Consider the following 20,890-nt stretch of genomic DNA (forward strand, 5'->3'; position numbering starts at 1 on the left):
TAATGGATGCCTACAAAAGGAGACAGAAGCACTTAGTCATAACCTTTGTAGACTTCAAAAAAGCTTATGATTGCATCCACAGAGCTTCTATGCTGGACATATTAAAAAATTTTGGACTTCATGCCAAATTAATAAAATTGATAAAATTAATCCTTACAAACACCAAGTCCAAAGTAAAATTCAGAGAGAACTATCTGAGCCATTTATGATTAAAACAGGGTTAAGACAAGGACATGATCTAACACCACTGCTCTTCCACTGTGCTCTTGAATACTTGATGAGAGAATGGTACCAAGAGAATCCTAAAACCTAACAATTGGAACTAAGAAAGATGATATAAACCTAAATTGTTTGGGAATCGCAGATGACTTGGCATTACTAGCTAATACTGTACAAGACGCTAGAAATCAAACAATGAGCCTGCAAAATATTGCACAAAAAGTAGGACTATAAATATCTTTCGAAAAGACTGAGATGATGGTACCAGGCCCACTAGTAATACACCACGAACAGTAGACAACAGAAAAATTAAAACAGTGAAGCAATTTAAATATCTTGGAGAGATTATAACACACAACTTGGATGAAAAACCTGCTGGGCAAGAAATAACCAATAAAATGATAAAAGATCAAAAACTAATATTTTCTGCATACAATAAGAAATGTCTATCAATTCAAACAAAATTAAAACACTACACGATGGTGGTTCAGCCAGAGGTAACATACGCAAGCGAGACTCTTTTTGAAGTCACTAAGAAAAACAGAGTCAACAAAATACTAAAAGTAGAGAGAAGAATAGCTAGAACATGCATAAATAAAAAATACCAAAAGGATGGACAATGGTGGATAGTGCCGAATGAAGCAGTGTACAGAGAACTGGAGCCCATCACAGATATTATACATAGAAAGAGGATTTCTTTCTTTGGCCACATAATAAGGACACCAAAAACCAGATTAGCAAGAAAAATTTTGCAGAAACTGTGGAATCTGAAGCAACAAGTAGGATGGACCAAGGAAATTAAAGAGGATGTGGGAGAACTATATATAACCTTCGATCTGCAAAACAAGACAGAAAATCTCAAGAAACTGAAAGATAAGAAAATAGGATTTAAACCAAAAGTAGACAAACGACACACAATGAAAAGGGTATTTCCCGATGAGGAAAGACAGGAAACAGCAGAACAAATGAAAAGATACTGGGCAGTTAAGAAAGAACGAAACATGGGCTTACTGAAGAAGAGGACCACGAAATGATTGACTAAAGTGGTCCAATGAGGCCATAAAAGCACATAATAACAACAACAATAATAATAATAATGTCAGAGAATTCATTCAGTTAGTCAAAGCCTGGTAGATATTAAATGAAGCTAGACTAGCGTCATTTGATATTTTAAATCTGAATGCAAATGCCCCAGTAAAAATTAGGCATCACCAACAAAAATTTAAATAAATTTAAGACAATTGCAGCAACACAAGTTACGGAAATCCAAGCACTTTTGTTGCAACGTCATAATTTTCAGTTTAATAACAAATTGTATGAACTGCCACTTCTTTTGGCCACGGGATTACGCCTTTTTGGATTGTTAACTGACATTTATATTGATCATTTACAAAAATGCCTTGTTAAAATCATGTATTTGTTAATGAAATAATTTACTTTTATAGGTATGTCGATGACATCATAATACTTTTCCATGGCAATGAAACTGAAGCAGTTCCATTCCAACATCAAATTCACCATCGACCATGAGGTACACATGACATTAAATTTCCTACACCTTAATAGTTTGCACAAAAAACAATACGCACCTTCACTTTACACAAAAAGGAAACAGCTACAGCAGAGGGCACTATTCACAACAGCTTTTTCCATCCCACTCCCAACAAACTAGCAGCATACGGAAGTATGATTAATAGTGCAGCGAACGTACCAATGGCACAATATGATCACGGTGATGAAATAGTATCGATCAAACAAATAAGAACTAATAATGGATATTTAGCACCCACGACTGATCACGCTTGATAGTATTCCATTCACTGGAGGAGCCTCTTAAAAACTGTTGATCACCTCACATAATATGACATTAAAATGAGATGTTACATGAAAAATAAAACAAAGCATGTCCTTCCTCAAAGTTCCAACAAACAGGACAAACACAAGAAACCAGATTTTACTATATTATATGTCCATGTATCACTTTTTATGTAGGTAGGAAGGTACATCATTTGCCATACAATATAATGAACATTGGTCAGCCCTACATTTAAAGATGTATCACAAATCTGAAATGGCAACTACCTTGATGACAGCAAACACAACCTGCTATAGGTAACCCCCTCAGGCACAAAATTCAATATACTACAGGCACTAGAAATATATACACAACAGATTTTTCAACTCACTGACATGCTGAATGATACGTCTCAAACACACCCTCTTATCCTATTCTCATACTCACTGTCACTTTGCAATAGGTTATTTCAATTCATTTTTGTAAATGAACTTAAATAATAAGGGCTCTAAATATTTTTTAATTTTATTTCCTCAATCTATGTAATTGAAATAGTATTAAATTCAGTCCAACACGTCACTGTAATATGAGGTAGATATGTTTCATTTGAGTCATGTGGTCTGCCAAATGTGCTGAATCATTTTGAACTTAAGAGAAAATGTGGAAATTTGTCATAAATGCATGACAAATGTTATGTGGTCATACATAGCAATTTGTTAGAATGCTTTACTATATTTTTCTCATTAACCCCACCTGAGACAGTGTTCCTGTAAAACTAACAACTGTGTCATTGTGTTACTGTTAGTTGAAAGGCAGTGGCAGAGTTAGTACCCATTATGTATACACATTCTTGAAAGTAAAGTTATAGCTCTGAAATTTGTTGGACAGTAATAAGAAAATAAAAATATTGCCACTGAAGGCATAATATCAGAAGTAAAACAAATCCCTCTAGCAGTTAGTCACAGACTACTTAATCTCTATCAATAGCATATCAAAACACTTTTATACACCATTTGTGCTTACACAAACTGAAATGAACACAATGGGACTAGGATGAAAAACAATGCACATTAAGAAGTCATCAGCTGTGACCTTTCTACAAAAAAGAAAGAAGAAAACATAGGATACATACACCAATAATTATTGAAGAACAATAGTTGATTGCATGCTACAAAACTGAAGATCTGTTTACAAGAAAATATTTTACTTGCACTGTCAATGGCAAATTTCAATTTTTAAATCTAGATCATTATGTAATGTGACAAAAAGTTAACAAGAAACTTTTTAATTTTCATTAACCCTTTCGTGGTTGATGGATCATATATGTCCCATAACTTTGAGCGCCAGTTCGAGTGTCGGGATATATGTTACCCAGCTCTGCACGGTGCTGCCATCTACGGACAACTGTACCGAACCTAAGAAAAAAATCGGGACTGCGCTGCAAAGGCAACAGAGTAGCGGTGACTACTTTTGTTGACTGGTGTGTATATATGGCCGCTGCAACGCCACTTATTTGTGTCATTCTTCAGTTTTCATCATTTCTCACTTTCCAGCGATGTCTGAAGTAAGTAATTCATCTTATAAATAACTTAATAATCATTTTTTAGTACAAATACAGTGTGGAATGTACTTCTCAGCGACTGTACTATCTTATAATCGAAATAAAATTAGTTGGACATATGTGTCCCAGCAGACATTATTTGTAAAGATTAGCAAGACAATTGATTAATGGGTATTTATCCAGGAAAAAGAGGGAATCAATGCCCACTTTCTTCCTAGCAAAGAGAGGAGTCTCTAGTGTGCCAGATGACGTCCGGCTCGTGAACGTAGGCAAACATGTACCGAAAGACAGTGGCACTAGGAAGCGATGCAGATTCTGCAGCATAAACTCTAAAGAGAGGAGAACAAAAGTTGTTTGCACTGCTTGTGGTGTACCACTCTGCGCCACACCATGTTTTTCTAAGTTTCATGGCATGTAAAGTTTTGTAAGTATTGATCATGTATCATGAAAACTGAAATGTAATGAATATTTTTTACACTGGCTCTACACAAATAAAAAGATTACATGCATGTATAATTTGTAGTTATTTTATTCTCTGCAAAATCTTGTTTATGGCTAAAAAAATAAAATTACAAAATCAGTTAGTCAGCAGAAAAGGTATCCTGCGAAGGTTCACGGGATATGTGTGTCCCACTTCCTGTTGTGAAAAAATGAAGAACTTAAAAAATATTTTGGTGGTGAAAATATAATAATGGGACTGAAAAGAAACTGTTATCACCTTAATATTTTAAAAATCTGTAAAAAATGAATTTTATCCACGAAAGGGTTAATCCCTATGTCTTGTTGTGGGCATTTCCTAATGTAACTGAGGTAACACTAATGCACCAATGAATGGTTACCGTGAGTGCTTTAAGGACATTTTTGTGTACGGTCATCTTCCTGACAATACATTTCATTATGTGATTGTTTACCTCATGTGTTATAATTAGGTATTCATGTTGTCATTATGAAGGATTTATTTGGCACAAGTAAAGTTTTCCTCTCTTTACAATAATAAAACGAAAAGAATAAATATGATCCACCTGCCTGATATGTTACATGGAGGAATGCCACCCTCATGGTCTTTATACTTTCTGCTGAGCTGAAATTTGTCTGGTATGTCAAGAGAAAGGTCCAGAAAAGGGTCATGTTTCTTTGATTCTGTACTGCAGTTAAGACACCGTACCTGAAACAATTACAGTAATTAATTTCTCTACATTGCACAGCACACACACACACACACACACACACACACACACACACACACACAGAGAGAGAGAGAGAGAGAGAGAGAGAGAGAGAGAGAGCGGGGGCGGGCGAGGGGGGGGGGGGGGGGTATTACCCTGTTTGCCTCCTTCCTTCTATTTCTGTTGCACTTATCATCATTGTATTCTTAAGTTTTTCTGTCATTGCCCATTGTCATATAATCACTTATTCATCGCACTTATGCTAAACATTCTCTGTTCCTTTCGACTTGTGCAGAACAGATTGTTTAACTGGAAGCAATCGAATGTAGTGAAATTATGTTAAAAATCTCATTCAACATCTGAATACAATGTGTTGACTGAAAATTCACTATGATTGAGCTGACCACATGCATAACTTACAGGATCATAAATTCCCCCACTGGTGAATAGTTACCACTTGTATCCATGCATGCCAATTTAATTTTCCCAGTCCACCAATACATCGAAGTCCAAGCCTTCATAAATATTGGGCTTTGAGCCACTGCTGCACTTCCATCAACAATGGACAATAGTAACAACAACTTTAACTCACAGCACAAAGTTTTGAAGAACATGGGTATTACACACAAACGGTGCACGTTTACTGCACATATATCATGTTCAATCAAGGAAATCAGCTGTGGCTGAACACCACGTTTCCAATGACCACACAACGACCTATGAATATCTTCCAGTTCTGTCCACAGTATAACCATTTGTTGATACGGTGGTCGAGCATACTGTAGACATGGCAGGTGACAATATAAACAGCAAGAAAGAGGTATTACCTTTTAAACGCGTCATGGGTATCACTCTTTGCTCTCAGATGAATCCGTAAAACCATGTTTTCTCTTCTTAGCATTCAGATACCTGCCACCAGTTTGTGCATATTTGTACAAGGCACTATTGCAATTTAGTTTACACTACACAAATTTTCTTGTTACACTACACAAATTTTATCCTAGGGATTTGTCGCATCAACTATGTTATCAGTGACAAATGTGTCTCAGTCTTAACAGTGTAATTTATGTCATGTCTGTGTGCCAGTATCAGTTATATGAAGCCAACACAACAATAACACTGATTTAATGGTTACTTTAGATTTGTAAGTTGTGTTCGTGGGTTTTTGCATAGAGAGAGAGGAAGTACAATATCATTCAGACAGTCACTTTTCGCTTCTGGATGAGAATTACGAGATAAAAGCAGAATTTCATGCAGTTTATGATAACCCTTTGAGTACTGACTGTCAAATGAAAATGCGTGAAGCAGTAAAAGCCGTAGGCACATTGATGGGAATGGCGATGTATTTTACACTGGCAATGGAAATATCATAAGTTTGATATGTACTGTCAGCCCTATGCATGCCACGATTGCTGACAGTAGTTGCAGTACCCTACTGTGTTGTTTTTGGGTCAAATTAAGAGAGATGCAAAGGAGTTTTTTGTATCAACACCTTCCCTGTGCTTCAGCTCCTATGGGTCCTGATGCAATTCTTTCCACCCCCATCGGCATGAATTATGGCAACTTCTCAAAACTGCAGAAACAATTATTACGTCAAATTCAAAGCGGTAAAAGGCTCAAAGGTATATACATTTACTCAAATACAATTATGTTATTGCTTGCGTTAAGACCTGATAGCATTTTTTCGTCCTGTTTTCAATCATTTGGGTCTGATGCTGCCCTCGTTTAGTGCCAAACATTACAGAAAATAGGTCACTCATTATTAGTTAGCAGGGTAAAATGTCCCTCAAAAATAACAAAATCAAGAGACAACAAAAATAAGAATGATTTTTCAAGACTCAAGTTGTTGAAAAGTGCAAAATTCATGTAAAAATGATTTTTTAAATTGTTTCCATCAGATGTGTGTTTACCAAAAAAATGTCCGGGGGGTGGGGAGGGGGGGGGGGGGGGGGGAACAAAAAGAAGTTGTTTAGGGGTCAATTCAGGGGCGTCTGGCTGGCCACTACTTCAGCAGTTGCAGAAGTAAGTCACCTTTGCTATTTATAATCCAGCAAGCACCTTGGTGGTCAACTGACATCATACAGAGGTATAATTACACATGCAGGGTTCGCAACAATGGTGAACCCTAGCTGAATTTCAGCTAAGTTTTCGTCAGGTCACCTGTGAGCTGACATGCACGGCACGCGCGACAACAAATCTTCCTCTGCAGGATACGCGTTTTGTTGTCATTATCAATGAAATCTGTATTCTTCATAAGAACCCAGAAACCAAGCAACAATCAAAATAATAGCTTCCTCCTGTTGAGTCCATTCTGAAGAAGGCTATGATTGTTCCATAGGTCAGAGAAGTTATGGTAGCAGTTTTTTGGTAGGTGAAGGGCCTGACGCTCCTAGACTTCTTTGTAAGAAGACATTTGTTCCCAGGAGAATACCACAACAAATAAATAATCAAAATGTGGAACTATGTTTGTAGAATTTAGCACTCTCTTTGATGGAAATAATAGCATTCTGCCTGTTGATTTTAACTAAATATAAGGAAACCAAATCCTGATTCTGTGCAAATTTATACATTTGTTTACACAAATACAAAGTGTTTTACTTCTGTCATCTATTAAGAAGTGTTGACCATCTCATCTTCAGCAAAAACAAACTGCATGTGAATTATCAAACAATGGAAAGTCCTATCTACTATACACAGAAATTTTATGCTTCTGAAATGTGCTTTCCAGACTTAATTAACATCATAATAGGAATGTGTGCAGCACAAGATGGATGAAAATTCCACTTATTAGAGCATTATGAAATGTAGACAACTGCCAAACATTATGAAGAAATACCAGTCCTGGCTAACAAAAGGAGTGCTGAGGACACACTGCAATTCACTGAAGACTATATCATGAATCTTAAGCTTACAAACATACAACAGAAGGCAGAGGAAAATTTGTAGAAACGTCTTATACCTTAACTGAAGTACCTACAGGATATCTGCAAAATAAATGTATTTTCTCAAACAAATGTGTGCACCCTATTTGTTTCTTTAATGGATAGGTCCAATGAACACTGCCTCCATAGTTCAAATGGCTCTGAGCACTATGGGACTTAACATCTGAGGTCATCAGTCCCCTAGCACTTAGAACTACTTAAACGTAACTAACCTAAGGACATCACACACATCCATGCCCGAGGAAGGATTCGAACCTGGGGTCGCGCGGTTGCAGACTGAAGCGCCTAGAACCGCTCGGCCACTCCGGCCAGCACCTTCATAGTGGCTAGTGGCAGACTGTCAGATGGGCAACACAGAATGCATTCAATTTTTATCAGACATTATTCAAAAAAATTCTTTAAATTTGTATGTATATTCAACACAATCTTAAACTGCAGTCATAGAAATTAAACTCAAGGTGCAGAACAGATATGCATTTAATAAGCACAGAACAACAGAATATCTACATTAAGGCTTACAGCATATTCTACTGAACATTTGGGGGCACCTTTCATAATTCTCTCAGTCCCCTTACTGTTGATTTAATTTAATCTCCAATTAGTGATAAATAAGAATGAACTGTACAGAGCTTTTGCAGCTCCACAAAATTACACAACCAGTCACACCAACTGCCATTAACATTGGCAGCTGCTGCCAAATGAGGCTTAATTTCCACCAAAACAGTGTATCTCCACAACACATTTATCTGAGGTGTTTAACAAAAGAAAATTAAAGCATTATAAATACACAATGAAACATACAACCAAACAACACTGTATGCAATACACCCGAAGAATAGGTAACCAATGTAAACTGAGGCAGAATAAACAACAGAATTTATTACCATTTAATAATTATATATATTATATATTGCAGCAACTTACTTCACTCTGCAGTGTTCCCCCAAACACACTGGTGACGATTGATGTACGCCCTTTCTGTAGGGAGATATAAGGGCTCTCCTTCAGAGAAAAGTCGGGCAAAAGGTGCAGCAGTTCCGTGTGTAAGCGATCTAGCATGTATCTTAGAAACTCGTGTGCATCTTGTTGTTGGTAACCCCTAAAAATCAAAACATATTCATGAAGGATGCTACACTACTTGGTGAAAGAATATTACACATATAAATTTTAATGAACTAGGCTGTCACTAACATCTCAGCGTTTGGTTTCCGCATATTGTTGATCGCTACATATCGTCTTCCCACTAAGTATACACAATGGCTAGGACAAAATTCCAAGTTTGGGTTTGAAAATACTGAATTATTTAACTATGTCAGTATCATTCCTGACATATGAAAACCCTGTCTCAGACCAGAAGTCAAACCAGGAACCCTGCCGTTTGCAGGCAACACCCTTACCAAATGAGCTATCCAAGAACGACCCGCAACCTATCTTCACACTTTCTATTCTGTAAACACCTCCCCTTCTTCTTTCCTTACTTCCTAGTTCTCCACCGTAACTTATGTTGACTAGTACTATTGGAACAAAGAAGTTTTTATCCCCTAAGGTATGCAGAAGACCTTTTGTGAAGTTTGGAAAGCAGGAAAGAGACCAGCAGAAGTGAAGCTTTGAGAATATGTCTTGAGCCATGGCTAAATACATTTGTCAATAAGGGCATTGACCATGGAAGGCAAGTTCTGGGTTCAAATCCCAGAAAGGCAAAAAGTGTATTATGCAAGAAAGTTTCAAAGTAGTGCATACCCCAGTGCAGAATGAAAACTTTTTTCTATTATCGGAGGCTATAGCTCGAACAATAAGGGGTGTATCAAAAAGAATCATCCAATTTAACGCATCTACATTTCTGAAACCAATACACACATACAATGAATTTTTTTATTAACAAACACTCAAAAAGTTTTTTTCTCATATCTTTTCATAGGTGTTCAATATGCCCCCCATTGAGATGCATGGAATACGTCAATGCAGTAATCAAATTTTGCGACACTAGCATGTCTTGAGTCACAGCTTCCACAGCTGATGTTATGAGATGTCTCAGTTCATTCATTGCTGTTGGTAATGGAGGCACACAAACAGAGTCTTTTATAAATCCCCACTAGTAATAATCACAGACAGACAGGTCCGGTGACCTTGAAGGCCACTTTTATAAGGCCAAATCATTTGGTCCAGTGTGACCAATCCACTGTTCAGTAATCCTTTGATATAAAAATTCACCCACTTCCATATGCCAGTGTGGCGATGCCCCAGCCTGTTTAAGTTCTCAAGTACATTGAGATATTGTACGGTGGATGTGTTCGACATCTGTGTCCAACAATGGGGGACATGGTCTGCCTGGCAATTTGCTTTTGTGCAAACAGTTTGTTTCTCGGAATTCTTCATGCCAGCGTCTAACGCTCTGTGCTGTACAAGGATCCAAGCTATACCTACTACGAAAGTAATGCTCAACAGTTATCACTGACCCACAATGCACAAACTTTAGAACACAAAACGTTTTCTGTTGTCCAGACATCATTTTTACTAGAACTGAAATGGGCGCACACTGTTGCTACCTAGTGGGAACCAAGTAAAACTCAAGAGTTTGCTCTTTCCAACCATATGCTGTTCATGCACATATCTCAATTAACATAATAGTATGATTTTTGTAAAACCGGATGACTCTTTTTTTATATACCTCGTATAACTCTGTGACTGGTAGAATGCAGTGCAAGGTAATCAGTGTTGCTGGCATGCAGCCACTGGTGCTTCACAAGGCTCTGCACATACTCATTCAAGGAGAGTTCACAATAAACATGTGGCACTCGGAAAGAACTGCAAATGACTGGCAGAAGGCCCATCAAAAATATTAGAACATAAATTGAAGTACAGTAACATGTCCCAGCATGTTTGTGGCCTAATTTTAACACAGAGCTCTAGTTGAGAATCGAGATGGTTGGCAATGCAAGCTGTGTAACATTTTATTAGTGGTGATACTGACACCTTTCAAAGTTGTTTGGAATTTTCATCATTTTTTGGAACAAGAAGGAAGAGATTGTGATTGCAATGATACATTACAGTTCAGTTAATACTGCCAACGTCAAAGAGTGTTGCACTGTAGTTGCTACTTATTTTAAAATACGCTACACATGCGTATGTCATGATTAGGTTGTAACCTGATGAGTTAGCTTAAATTGCAACCACCATAAATGACCATGGCTCCAATACTTTATTAATACATAAGAGAATTTCTTCTTCTGCACTTCAAGGCTAAGGTACTTGTGTCTGGTCCATCTTGACTGCCACCAAATTCTGAGACTTCCTACATCCCTTCTTCTTCTTACCTGGTACAGCATGACCAGATGAGGGATTCTCTCTACCTCTCACTTTGCTAAGAAATCTCACTGCATATTGATTGATGTTTGTTGAGATTATTTTCTACATTGTTGTCCATGTCATAGCTTATGTTCCATCCTAAAAAAGTGGAGCTGGAGTGTTGCTGAAATGGTGTATTATCATTAATTTTAAGTGAGGGAGGGGGTATTCCCCATGGTGAGCCATGATTTTAGTTTTCTTTGTTGACATTCGCTGATTGATGCAATTTATTCAATGCTTTTTGTAGTTCATCTTCACCTTCTACCAAAATGGTAACATCATCTGCACAAATAAGGACATCAACATACTTATTTATATCACACTCTATACCCAGATTTACTTCCTGTCTCCAGTTCTTAATCATCAAGTCAATTTTATATATTATTCTTTTTCTTCACACTGTTGGAAGCTTTTTCTAAGTCAATAAAAGCTACATGTATGTCTGAATTGAATTCTCATCCCCCCGCCCCTCCTCGACCCACCCACTTCCTGAACGGCTTTTCCAGAATCCACCTTGTTCTTCTAATACAAGTGTATCCGATAGGTCCTTAAACATTAATTACTTTTGTACATATTTTACAAGCAGAGTTTATGAGGCTATTTCTTCTGTAATTTTCACAACTGTTTCTTTGATATTTTTTGAAAATTTATATTACTTCTTATATTTTCCAAGTGTTTCGGATTTTACAATGGTGTCAATATTCATTAAATAAATGTAATAATCTAAAATCACAAAAGTGACCGGCTTATTTTAAAAGTTCTATATTAATACAATCTGGTCCACAGGCTTTCCTCTTTTCCATACAAAAAACTACTTGCAGCTCTATTTTGACTGAATCCACTCCACTATTATGTGATGTGATCCCCTTCTCCCCCAATTCTGGATCTTCTATTTGCCACAATTTTTTGAAGAATTCTTTCCACTGACCTTCGGTACTTGTATTTAACCATGCAATAGCTTTCTCTGTTTTACTGAAGTGTGTCATTAGTTCACAGGCAATCCCGTGTATATCTTGTTCTACTTTTGTCACAAAAATATCGCATGACTCTTGGTGGGCTAGCCTGGTTATTTGTTTGGTGTGGTTCCACTTTTGCTGACACTCCAGTTTCTGGTGTTTTATTCTGGAGGCATTTTTGTGGACTCTATCTTCTCCTTCAATAGCCTTTGAGAAGCTTTCATTCTATTCTATCGCTTAAGCCTTGTCCCGCAGTTACACAGGGTCAGCCATCGTTAATCGGATTTGGCATGTTAATGCTGAAGGGGTGGCATTGATAATACTTCTCCAGTGGATAGCTAAAGATATCGATTCGAGACGCAGTCCAGTACATAGTAGTTTTAACCTCACAGAAAGTTTTAACACAGCGGACACTATAGGGGGGGATCTGTAATACTCAACACCATACATTTCACTAATTCCAGATGCTACTGCACTGGAAAGTTTCGAGCTGAAATGGCCAACAGCTGATTTCCTCTCTCTAAGCGATCTTTCCAGTGGAAGTACGTTGCTACACACTTTTACCACGAAAGTGGGAAGAGGATTTATGCTGGAACCACAACCGATCTTTATCATCTTTCCAACCGCAGTTAGTTGACAGTGAATGTTACATGACATGGTCCATTCAGACGGCAAAGTGTTGAAGTTTTCTGGTGAAACCTGTAGCACATTTCATAGGATAATCATATGAAACAACAACTGATAGTAAAAAGTGAAATGGTGACATTACTTCTGGGATATAGCTATTGCTATACTAACAGTAATATTTATATTAAGGTGACACAATTAGCTATAAAAAAACCAAGCTATGAAAAGCAAGTAAATATGAGCTGCAGTTTCACTAGCAGCAAACTGATTGAGATTCTGTTAGCTCCTGCCGCCACCCCATACCCCCCGGGACGGAATTAGTGTACCCCAACTGTCTGCGTCGAGTGTAATCCATGGAATAGTGTGAAAGTGTTCAGATGTCTGCGAGCCGTGTAACTGAGGCGGTACATGGGGACCAGCCTGGTATTCACCTAACGAGATGTGGAAAACCGCCTAAAAACCACATCCAGGCAGGCCGGCACATCGGCCCTCGTCATTAACCCGCCAGGTGGATTCGATCTGGGGCCAGCGCGCCTACCCAAGTCCAGGAAGCAGCGCGTTAGCGCTCTCGGGTACCCTGGCGGTTCCTTTGAGAAGCTTTCATTCCAAACCCTTAATCCTTTCTTTTCCCAAATGCCTTATACCTGTATGCCACTCCCTCTACACATTCTTTAATATTTTGCCATTCTTTCTATGTATCCTGAACAGCTGGAGTGCCTAGCAGATATTTCTATAGCCAACTTTGATGAAATTTCCTATCACTGTCTTGTTGCAGAAGGTACACTTAAAGACACCCTCAAAAGCTTTGTCTGTCTTCTTGGCCTAATTTTCTTTCACTTAGCAGTCATTGTAACTGTTGTGAAGATTAAATAGTGATCAGAACACTTGCCACTTCCTCAGTGTACATGTTCATCTTCAACCTAATCACTATCATTTGCGATTAAGTGTTCTATTAATCATCTTTAAGCCTCACGACTCCATGTAAACTTATGTACCTCTATTTCTTCAAAATGTGTTAATGATATTGAAATCTGTAAAGTCTCTAAGTTCTTTACCATTTTCATTGATGTGTTGTTTTCTGAATGTATCCACAACTCCCAAGATAGCATTTAAGTCTCCACAGATGAGGATCTGGTATCTCTTATTTATGTTGTTTTAGGACCACTTGCAGGTCATCATTGAAGAGTTTTTTGTGTACACAAACCTAAACTGACTACCGTTTTTACTCGAATCTAAGCCGCACTCGAATCTAAGCCACACCTGAAAAATGAGACTCGAAATAAAGGAAAAAAAAAAAATTCCCGAATCTAAGCCGCACGTGAAATTTGAGACTCGAAATTCAAGGGGAGAGAGAAGTTTTAGTCCGCACCTCCAAATCGAAACAAAGTTGGTCCATTGTAATATGAGAGACAATTTAGGTCGGATGAATGATGATACAGCTACAGTTGTTTGGTTCAAGTCATAAGCTTAGCAGTTAAGCTTTATCAGGTAGCCATTGCTATGCGTCAGGCGCTCCGTCTGTATTTATACGGGTACCCTTCCTTTTTCGCCTGCTTCATCTGGTTTGAATTGATTGCTTATTTTTCTTTGATCTGATAAGTGCCATTCTCTTTGTTATAGGTGTCTAAGTCACTCTAAGCTGAAAATGCATTACTGTACTGTGTCATGCATTGCTTGTCGCATTCTGATAATGAGAGTTTACGACCTGTCGCCGCTTGCGGCATGACCTGCTTTTGTGCGCGCTACTGCCACTTACAAATTTAAAAAAATAGAGAGGAATCGTTTCATTGGCGAAACGATGGCAAGAGACTCCTATTTGCTGTTACTTACACTGCTGCTTTCTTTGATAATGATCACCAAGAACCAAATAATAGACTGCGTATGATAGAAGATGTTCTGAACGAGAGTTTAGCAAAAATTTTTCTCCGTTTGAAAATCTTTGCATACGCCTCTTTAGTACATTACATTCTGCACGGAATTTAGAGACATCTTAGATTTAAAAATCTAGTCAGTTGCCGTGCTTCATTTCTGGCTGTATAACTATTAAGCATAAGAATAATACGAATATAAACATGACATGATATGTATATTCTTCAGCGTTTGCTGTTGTCTCACTCTAGTTTCGTAGTTTATTAGGCAGACAGGATTTAAATGAGATAGCAGCAAACACGAAAGGATACATGGGAAAATGTTTATATTCATATTATTCTTATGGTAAAGAGAATACTGCACGTGATTCACAATTAATAAAAGTTACTATTAGCAACCATCTCTTCTCACAGGTAGGAAAAAATTCAGAATGTGGAGTTGGCCATATTGACAAACATCCCGAACAGTCTTGAAAGTCGGATTTTCGTAGTACATTGAAATGCTACTACATTCGAAGACGAACAATACGGAATTTGTCTTTACTTTGTTGGATAATGTATGAAAATGCAGTGGCCGAAACTGGGGGCGGAGAAAAAAGCTCGTCTTCCACCTTTTTTTTTTTAAATTATTTACTGACGCAGAGGTTTTGGTGGCAGTATTTATCTATGTGCCTGCAAAGCATGCCTGTGTAGCGCTGCATATATTCAATGGCATAAGTAGTTGTGGTGGCACCTACAAACATTTTTTAGAACTTCCGCCTACTTTGCACTCGATTCTAAGCCGCAGGCGGATTTTAGGATTACAAAAACTGGAAAAAAAAAAAAGGCTTAGATTCGAGTAAATACGGTAAATAACCTCTATCAGTTTTACATTTACATGTGACTGTTCTTTCACTGATACAAGACTACACTACGTTATAGTTCTTCTAATTTTTCTTTTCCACTTGTTATTCATCAAGATTATCACCTCACATCTCATTCATGTTTTGAGATACTTTTGTATATCATCATGTAAAAAATTCTTTATTTCATTAGTTTGTGTATCTCGTAGAATGTCACATAGGGCCAATGGACGTGGGGAGGTTTTTCAGTTGAATACTTGTTGATACACACATCTTCATTTATATGTCATAAGCCACCCTATTTTGCATCTGTGCGCGAGTGTGGCGGGGGGTCGACTTCTTCTTCTTCTTCTTCTTCTTCCTCTTCTTCATTTCTGAGACTGGTTTGATGCAGTTCCCCACACCACTCTATCCTGCGTGAGCCTAAATAACTACTGCAGCCTACGCTCATTTGAACCCACTTACTGTATCATTTGAAACCACTTACTGTATTTGCCTCATCATCTCCCTCTCCAATTTTTATTCCCACAATTCCCTCCAATGCTAAACTGATGATTCCTTGATGTTCCACAATGTGTCATTCCTTGATGTTCCACAATGTGTCCCATCAACCGATCAAATTCTTTTAGACAAGTTATGCCAAAAAATTATTTTCTTCCCAATAATATTCAGTACCACATCATTAGTTACAAGACCTACCCATATTATCTTTAGTTTTTTCCTGTAGTACCACCATATCAAAAACTTCTATTCTCTTCTTGTCTGAGATCTTTATCATCCACATTTCATTTCACTTCAGTACATGGTTTTACTCCTGACAAATAGCTTGAGCAATGATTCCCTAACACTTAAATCTGTATTCAATGTTAACAATTTTCTCTTTTTAAGAAATGCTTTTCTTGCCATTGCCAATCTTCCTTTCATATTCTCTCTATTTCAGCCAACATAAGTTATTTTATTGCAAACAGCAAAACTCACCAACTACTTTTAGTGGCGTATTTCCTCATCTAATTCCCCCCTTTATCATCATCTGATTTAATTCAACAACTCTCCATTACCCCTGTATTGCTTCTGTCAATGATGATCTGATATATTCCTTTCAAAACGCTGTCTATACCATTTAACAACTCTACTAAGTCCTTTGCTGCCTCTGACAGAAATACATCATTAGCAAACACTAAAATTTTCATTTTTCCCCCTGAACGTTAAATTCCTTCCCGTTTTTTCTTTGCTTTCTTCTACTGATTGTTCAACATAAAGACTGAATGACATCATGGACATGCTATAAACCCGTCTGTCCTTTCTTAACTGCCACTTCCCTTTCATGCACTTTTAAGTCTTTTAACTGCTGTTTGGTTTCTGTACAAACTGTAGATAACATTTTGCTCCTTGTGTTTTACTCCTGCTACCTTCAGAATTTCAAACAGTGTATTCCGGTAAATATTGTTAAAACTTTCTCTAAGTCTACAAATGCTATAAACACAGGTTTGCCTTCTCTTAACCCACACTCTAAAACAAGTCATACGGTCAGTATTGTCTCACACGTTCTTACATTTCTCCAGACCCAAACTGTTCTTCCCTAAGGTCTGCTTTTACCAGTTTTTCCATTCTTCTGCAAATATTTTTTGTCAATATTTTGCAACCATGACTTAGTAAACTGATGGTTTGGTAATATTCACACATCACCACTTGCCTTTTTTGAAATGTTAATTATTGTGCATTTCCTAAAGCCTAAGGTATTTCTCCTGTCTCTTACATCTTGCACCTTATGTGGAACAGTTTTGTCATGTCTGGGTCTCAGAAGGGTATCAGTAATTTTAAGGGATGTCATTTACTCTAGGAGCCTTGTTCTACTTAGCTCTTTCAGTGCTCTGTCATTCTTCCCCATCAACGAAATTAAGAAAAAATTGAATACATCCAAAAATAAAGAAAAATGCCTTGCAACTGTAATAATCTAATGTAGATCCCTTGTACAAAAGACCGTGACCAGCAGTTGACAGAAAGCACAGGTAAAACTGATCTACAAGGAGGGTTGCAGAATTGATCCTCAAAACTACTACCCAATATCCTCGACATCCATTTGTAGTAGAATTCTAGAAAATATTCTGAGCTCATGCATAATGAGGTATCTCTAAAAGAATGACCTCTTCCATACCAACCAGCATGGGTTGCAAAAACACCAAATATGTGAAAGCCCAAGTTGCACTTTTCTCACATGACATCCTGCAAGCAACAGATCAAGGCAGTCATGTGGAAGAAGTATTTCCCGAAAGCAGGATTTCTTGACCTCCAAAAAGCTTTTGACTTAGTACCACACCCCAGCTTCTTATCGAAACTAAGATCATATGGGGGGTATAAAGTGAAATTTTTGATTGGATTGAGGATTTCTTGGTAGAGAGAATACATCATGTTATCTTGGATGGAGATATTAATGACGTTGGTTGGTCGACTGTGGGTAAGGGAGTTAACAGTTATGTTACGAGTCCCTCGCCAAAAGATCCAGAAATGTAAAGTAAGAAAGGCTAGAATGTAATGGACATCAGTTGAATCATCAATAATAAAACAACATGAGAGAAATACTTGAAGCCGCATACAGGCATGCCCGGGACTCTGCACACAGTTCCCCCACAGCTGTCCCACCCCTGATCCATTATAGACAAAGTGTTAAAGATGAGGATAACACCCATAAGTCAACTGAGTGCTACTCCTAAAATGGAAAAAAGCAAGAAATATGATTACGCTCAATGGGAAGGTGAACAGCAGGTATCACAGGGTGATGATAGTAACATGACAATACCATGGAGATTGCTCACAGAGTCATTACATATTAAAACATGGTCAAGGGAGGTCTGTTTAATAAAACAGAGCGTGCAGTTAGGGGTTTTCTGCTCTGCAATTAAAAACACACGTTCCCGGCAACGAATAATGTTCCTAACCAATGGGTGATATGAAAGCATAAACCGTCCTACCCACGCTTTTAGTCATCAACTGGTTGGTTGGTTGGTTTGTTTAAAGAGGGGAGGGGGGATCAAACTACTAGGTCATCAGTCCAGAGTCATCAGTGTGAAGCATAATAGCACCCTGATACTACTGAAAAACTGAAAGGAACACATATGCTGAAGCATAGGTCCTTGAAATTGATTAGTCCTAATTTGTGGCCTGGGTACCAACCAAGGAGAAAAGGGCAAGCGATGGTGCAAGAAAGCAGGGGAACACATTCTGAGGAGAATACACAGAGGTCATGGCAGAGGGCTGCAAGGCACATTCAATGTGGTAACCCCACCTGACGGCAAGCACCAGAGGTTCAAAGACCCTCTTATGCAAAAAGAATGGGATACATTTTAAGATTGGGCATTGTCGAATGGCAATTGCATAGAGAACAAAGAGTTGGTTCCATTCGAACTGAAGATGGAAGATTCCCACTTTGCGAAGAGGACTGTCTACCGGATTAGTCTGGAAAGCACCAGTCGCAAGTCACACAATATGAAGATTGACGGGGTCTAACAATTTCAAAACTGAAGGTGCTGCAGAGTCATAAACCTGGCAACCATAATCCACTCAAGACAACATCAGGAACAGCAAATACGGAGAACAGTAGAACGATCACACCCCAAGATGTGTGGGCAAGTAAGCAGAGAGCGTTAAGCTTCCGTGTGCAGCTAGTCTTTAGCCACGTCAGCTTCTTGTCAAAAAGGAGTCCCAAAGCAGCATCTCAGTGATGCGTACCCAAGAAGTGTTCCGGATCAGAGTCAGCCATGGTATGTTGAAAAAAATGTACAACCCTGATTTTTGCAGCAGACAACTGGAAACACTGGGAAAGGGTGAAAGCAGAGGCTCATCAAATGGCACCTTGTAGCCGGCATTCAGCCAAGGCTACTGAGTGGGAGCTGTACCAAATGCAAAACTCACCAACACACAGCGCAGGGATTAACAGCTGCCCAACAGGGGTGAGCTGAGAGAAGTACTGAATCTAACCCAGAACAACTGGTGGGATAAATATTGACTAATATAAATTGGAAGGTGCCTTTGAAGCCCCAGTCACGGGCACCAAGTAAAAAGTGATGGCCTCATGCAGTGTCATATACCCTTTCTGGTTCAAAAAGGACTGCAACGAAGTGATGACATTTAGAAAAAGCCCACTGGACTGCCATTTCCAACCTAACCAGATGAATGGTTATGGGTTGTCCCTCCCAGAAAACACAGTGATGGGAACAAAAGGCCACGATATTCAAGAACCCAGCATAATCAGTAGGTGACAATCCTTTCAAGCACTTTTCCGAGCACATTAGTAATGCTAATTGGTCAGTAACTGTTGACAAATCTTGGGTTTTTTTCTCGTTTGGGGACTGAAATGAGAATACCACCTTGCAATCACAAAGGGAAGATATCGTAGTGCCAAATAAGGTTGAAGACCTTGAGGAGATGGAGCTGTTGAGTAACATTTAGACGCTGTACAACCAGACAGTGAATGGAATTAGGGTCCAGGACCATATTGTGAACGGACATGCATTCAAGTCATCACTTACACGTCTGGAAGGAAGCTACGGATGAAGAGGCTGCCGGCACCGACACAAGGTGTTCAGTAAGAACTGACATGTCAGTACAAAAACCACCCTGAAGGTAAATATCTGGTATAGCTGTGGCTCTTTGGCACTCCTAAATACTATGGAACTCGGCCGATACCTTTGATGAAGAGGCATACATTCAAAGGGAGGAGACATAGCAGTCCAAGCATTCCTTCAAACTTTGTTGCATTAGACACCGAGCATTAGCACAAAGTTGTTTAAAAGTGATAAGGTTGTTCTGTTACTTGAAACATTGATGATCATGAACAGCTATTGCAATGTCTTTGTTCCACCATGGCATGCTTGGCAATGGAGAGGACATGTAGAAAAGGGAATAGCGGTTCCAGCAGCTGGTGTGATCCGTGTCGTGGACATCTTGCACCAGTGGTATCTGACTAAAGGTGTAAAGGAAACAACAAAGGCATACAACTGTCAGCTGGTTCTTCGAAGCGCCTAATGTAGTAGATGGTCCATCTAGTAGTGGCAAGGAAGTGATAGGATCACCACATCTTGGTCACTGTCACAAAGACTGTCATTTAGTGACCAACATAGCGGAGCCATCAGATTAGTGGAAAAACATCATTAGGTCGATAGCTAGAAAAAAACCCAAATGCTACACTGAAAAAAATGAGCAGGAACCATCACAGAGCAGACACAGTTCACAGTCAATAAGAAGCGGTCAATTAAAAAGCCCCTACCAGAGGAAGTGGTCCTCCTCTACAAGGGGCAGTGTGCACTGAGGACTCCAAATAGAACAAATGAGGAGGAAAGTTTTTGGATTAAAGTGGTAAACTCAATGCATGTTTAACTGGCATACCAGGAGGTAAATAAATACTGCAAATGGTGATTGCTGAGGTATTTTTCCCCCGCTCTGCTTTGCTTCTAATGTGGTATGAAGAGAAATCCACTGACTGACGACATCTGTGCAGATCCTCCTCCTGCCCTCTCAGGGGCCAGCACAGTTCCACCAGAATACACTTTAAACAGACCATTGAGAAATGGTC

The 20,890-nt window shown here is 38.6% G+C and overlaps 1 protein-coding gene across 1 annotated transcript in view; it reads right to left on the minus strand.

Moving 5' to 3' along the window:
• LOC124622463 (ubiquitin carboxyl-terminal hydrolase 3-like) overlaps nt 1-20,890 on the minus strand; it is an 80,266-nt gene that overhangs the window by 40,477 nt on the left and 18,899 nt on the right. Inside the window, exons 6-7 of the mRNA XM_047148166.1 lie at nt 8,608-8,782; nt 4,602-4,740 (exon numbers count right to left, since the gene is read on the minus strand). Of these exons, the coding sequence (XP_047004122.1) occupies nt 4,602-4,740; nt 8,608-8,782 (314 nt within the window). The remainder of the gene's footprint in view (nt 1-4,601; nt 4,741-8,607; nt 8,783-20,890) is intronic.

The sequence above is a fragment of the Schistocerca americana genome, chromosome 7 (assembly GCF_021461395.2).
Source record: "Schistocerca americana isolate TAMUIC-IGC-003095 chromosome 7, iqSchAmer2.1, whole genome shotgun sequence".
In the NCBI taxonomy this organism is placed as follows: Eukaryota; Metazoa; Arthropoda; class Insecta; order Orthoptera; family Acrididae; genus Schistocerca; species Schistocerca americana.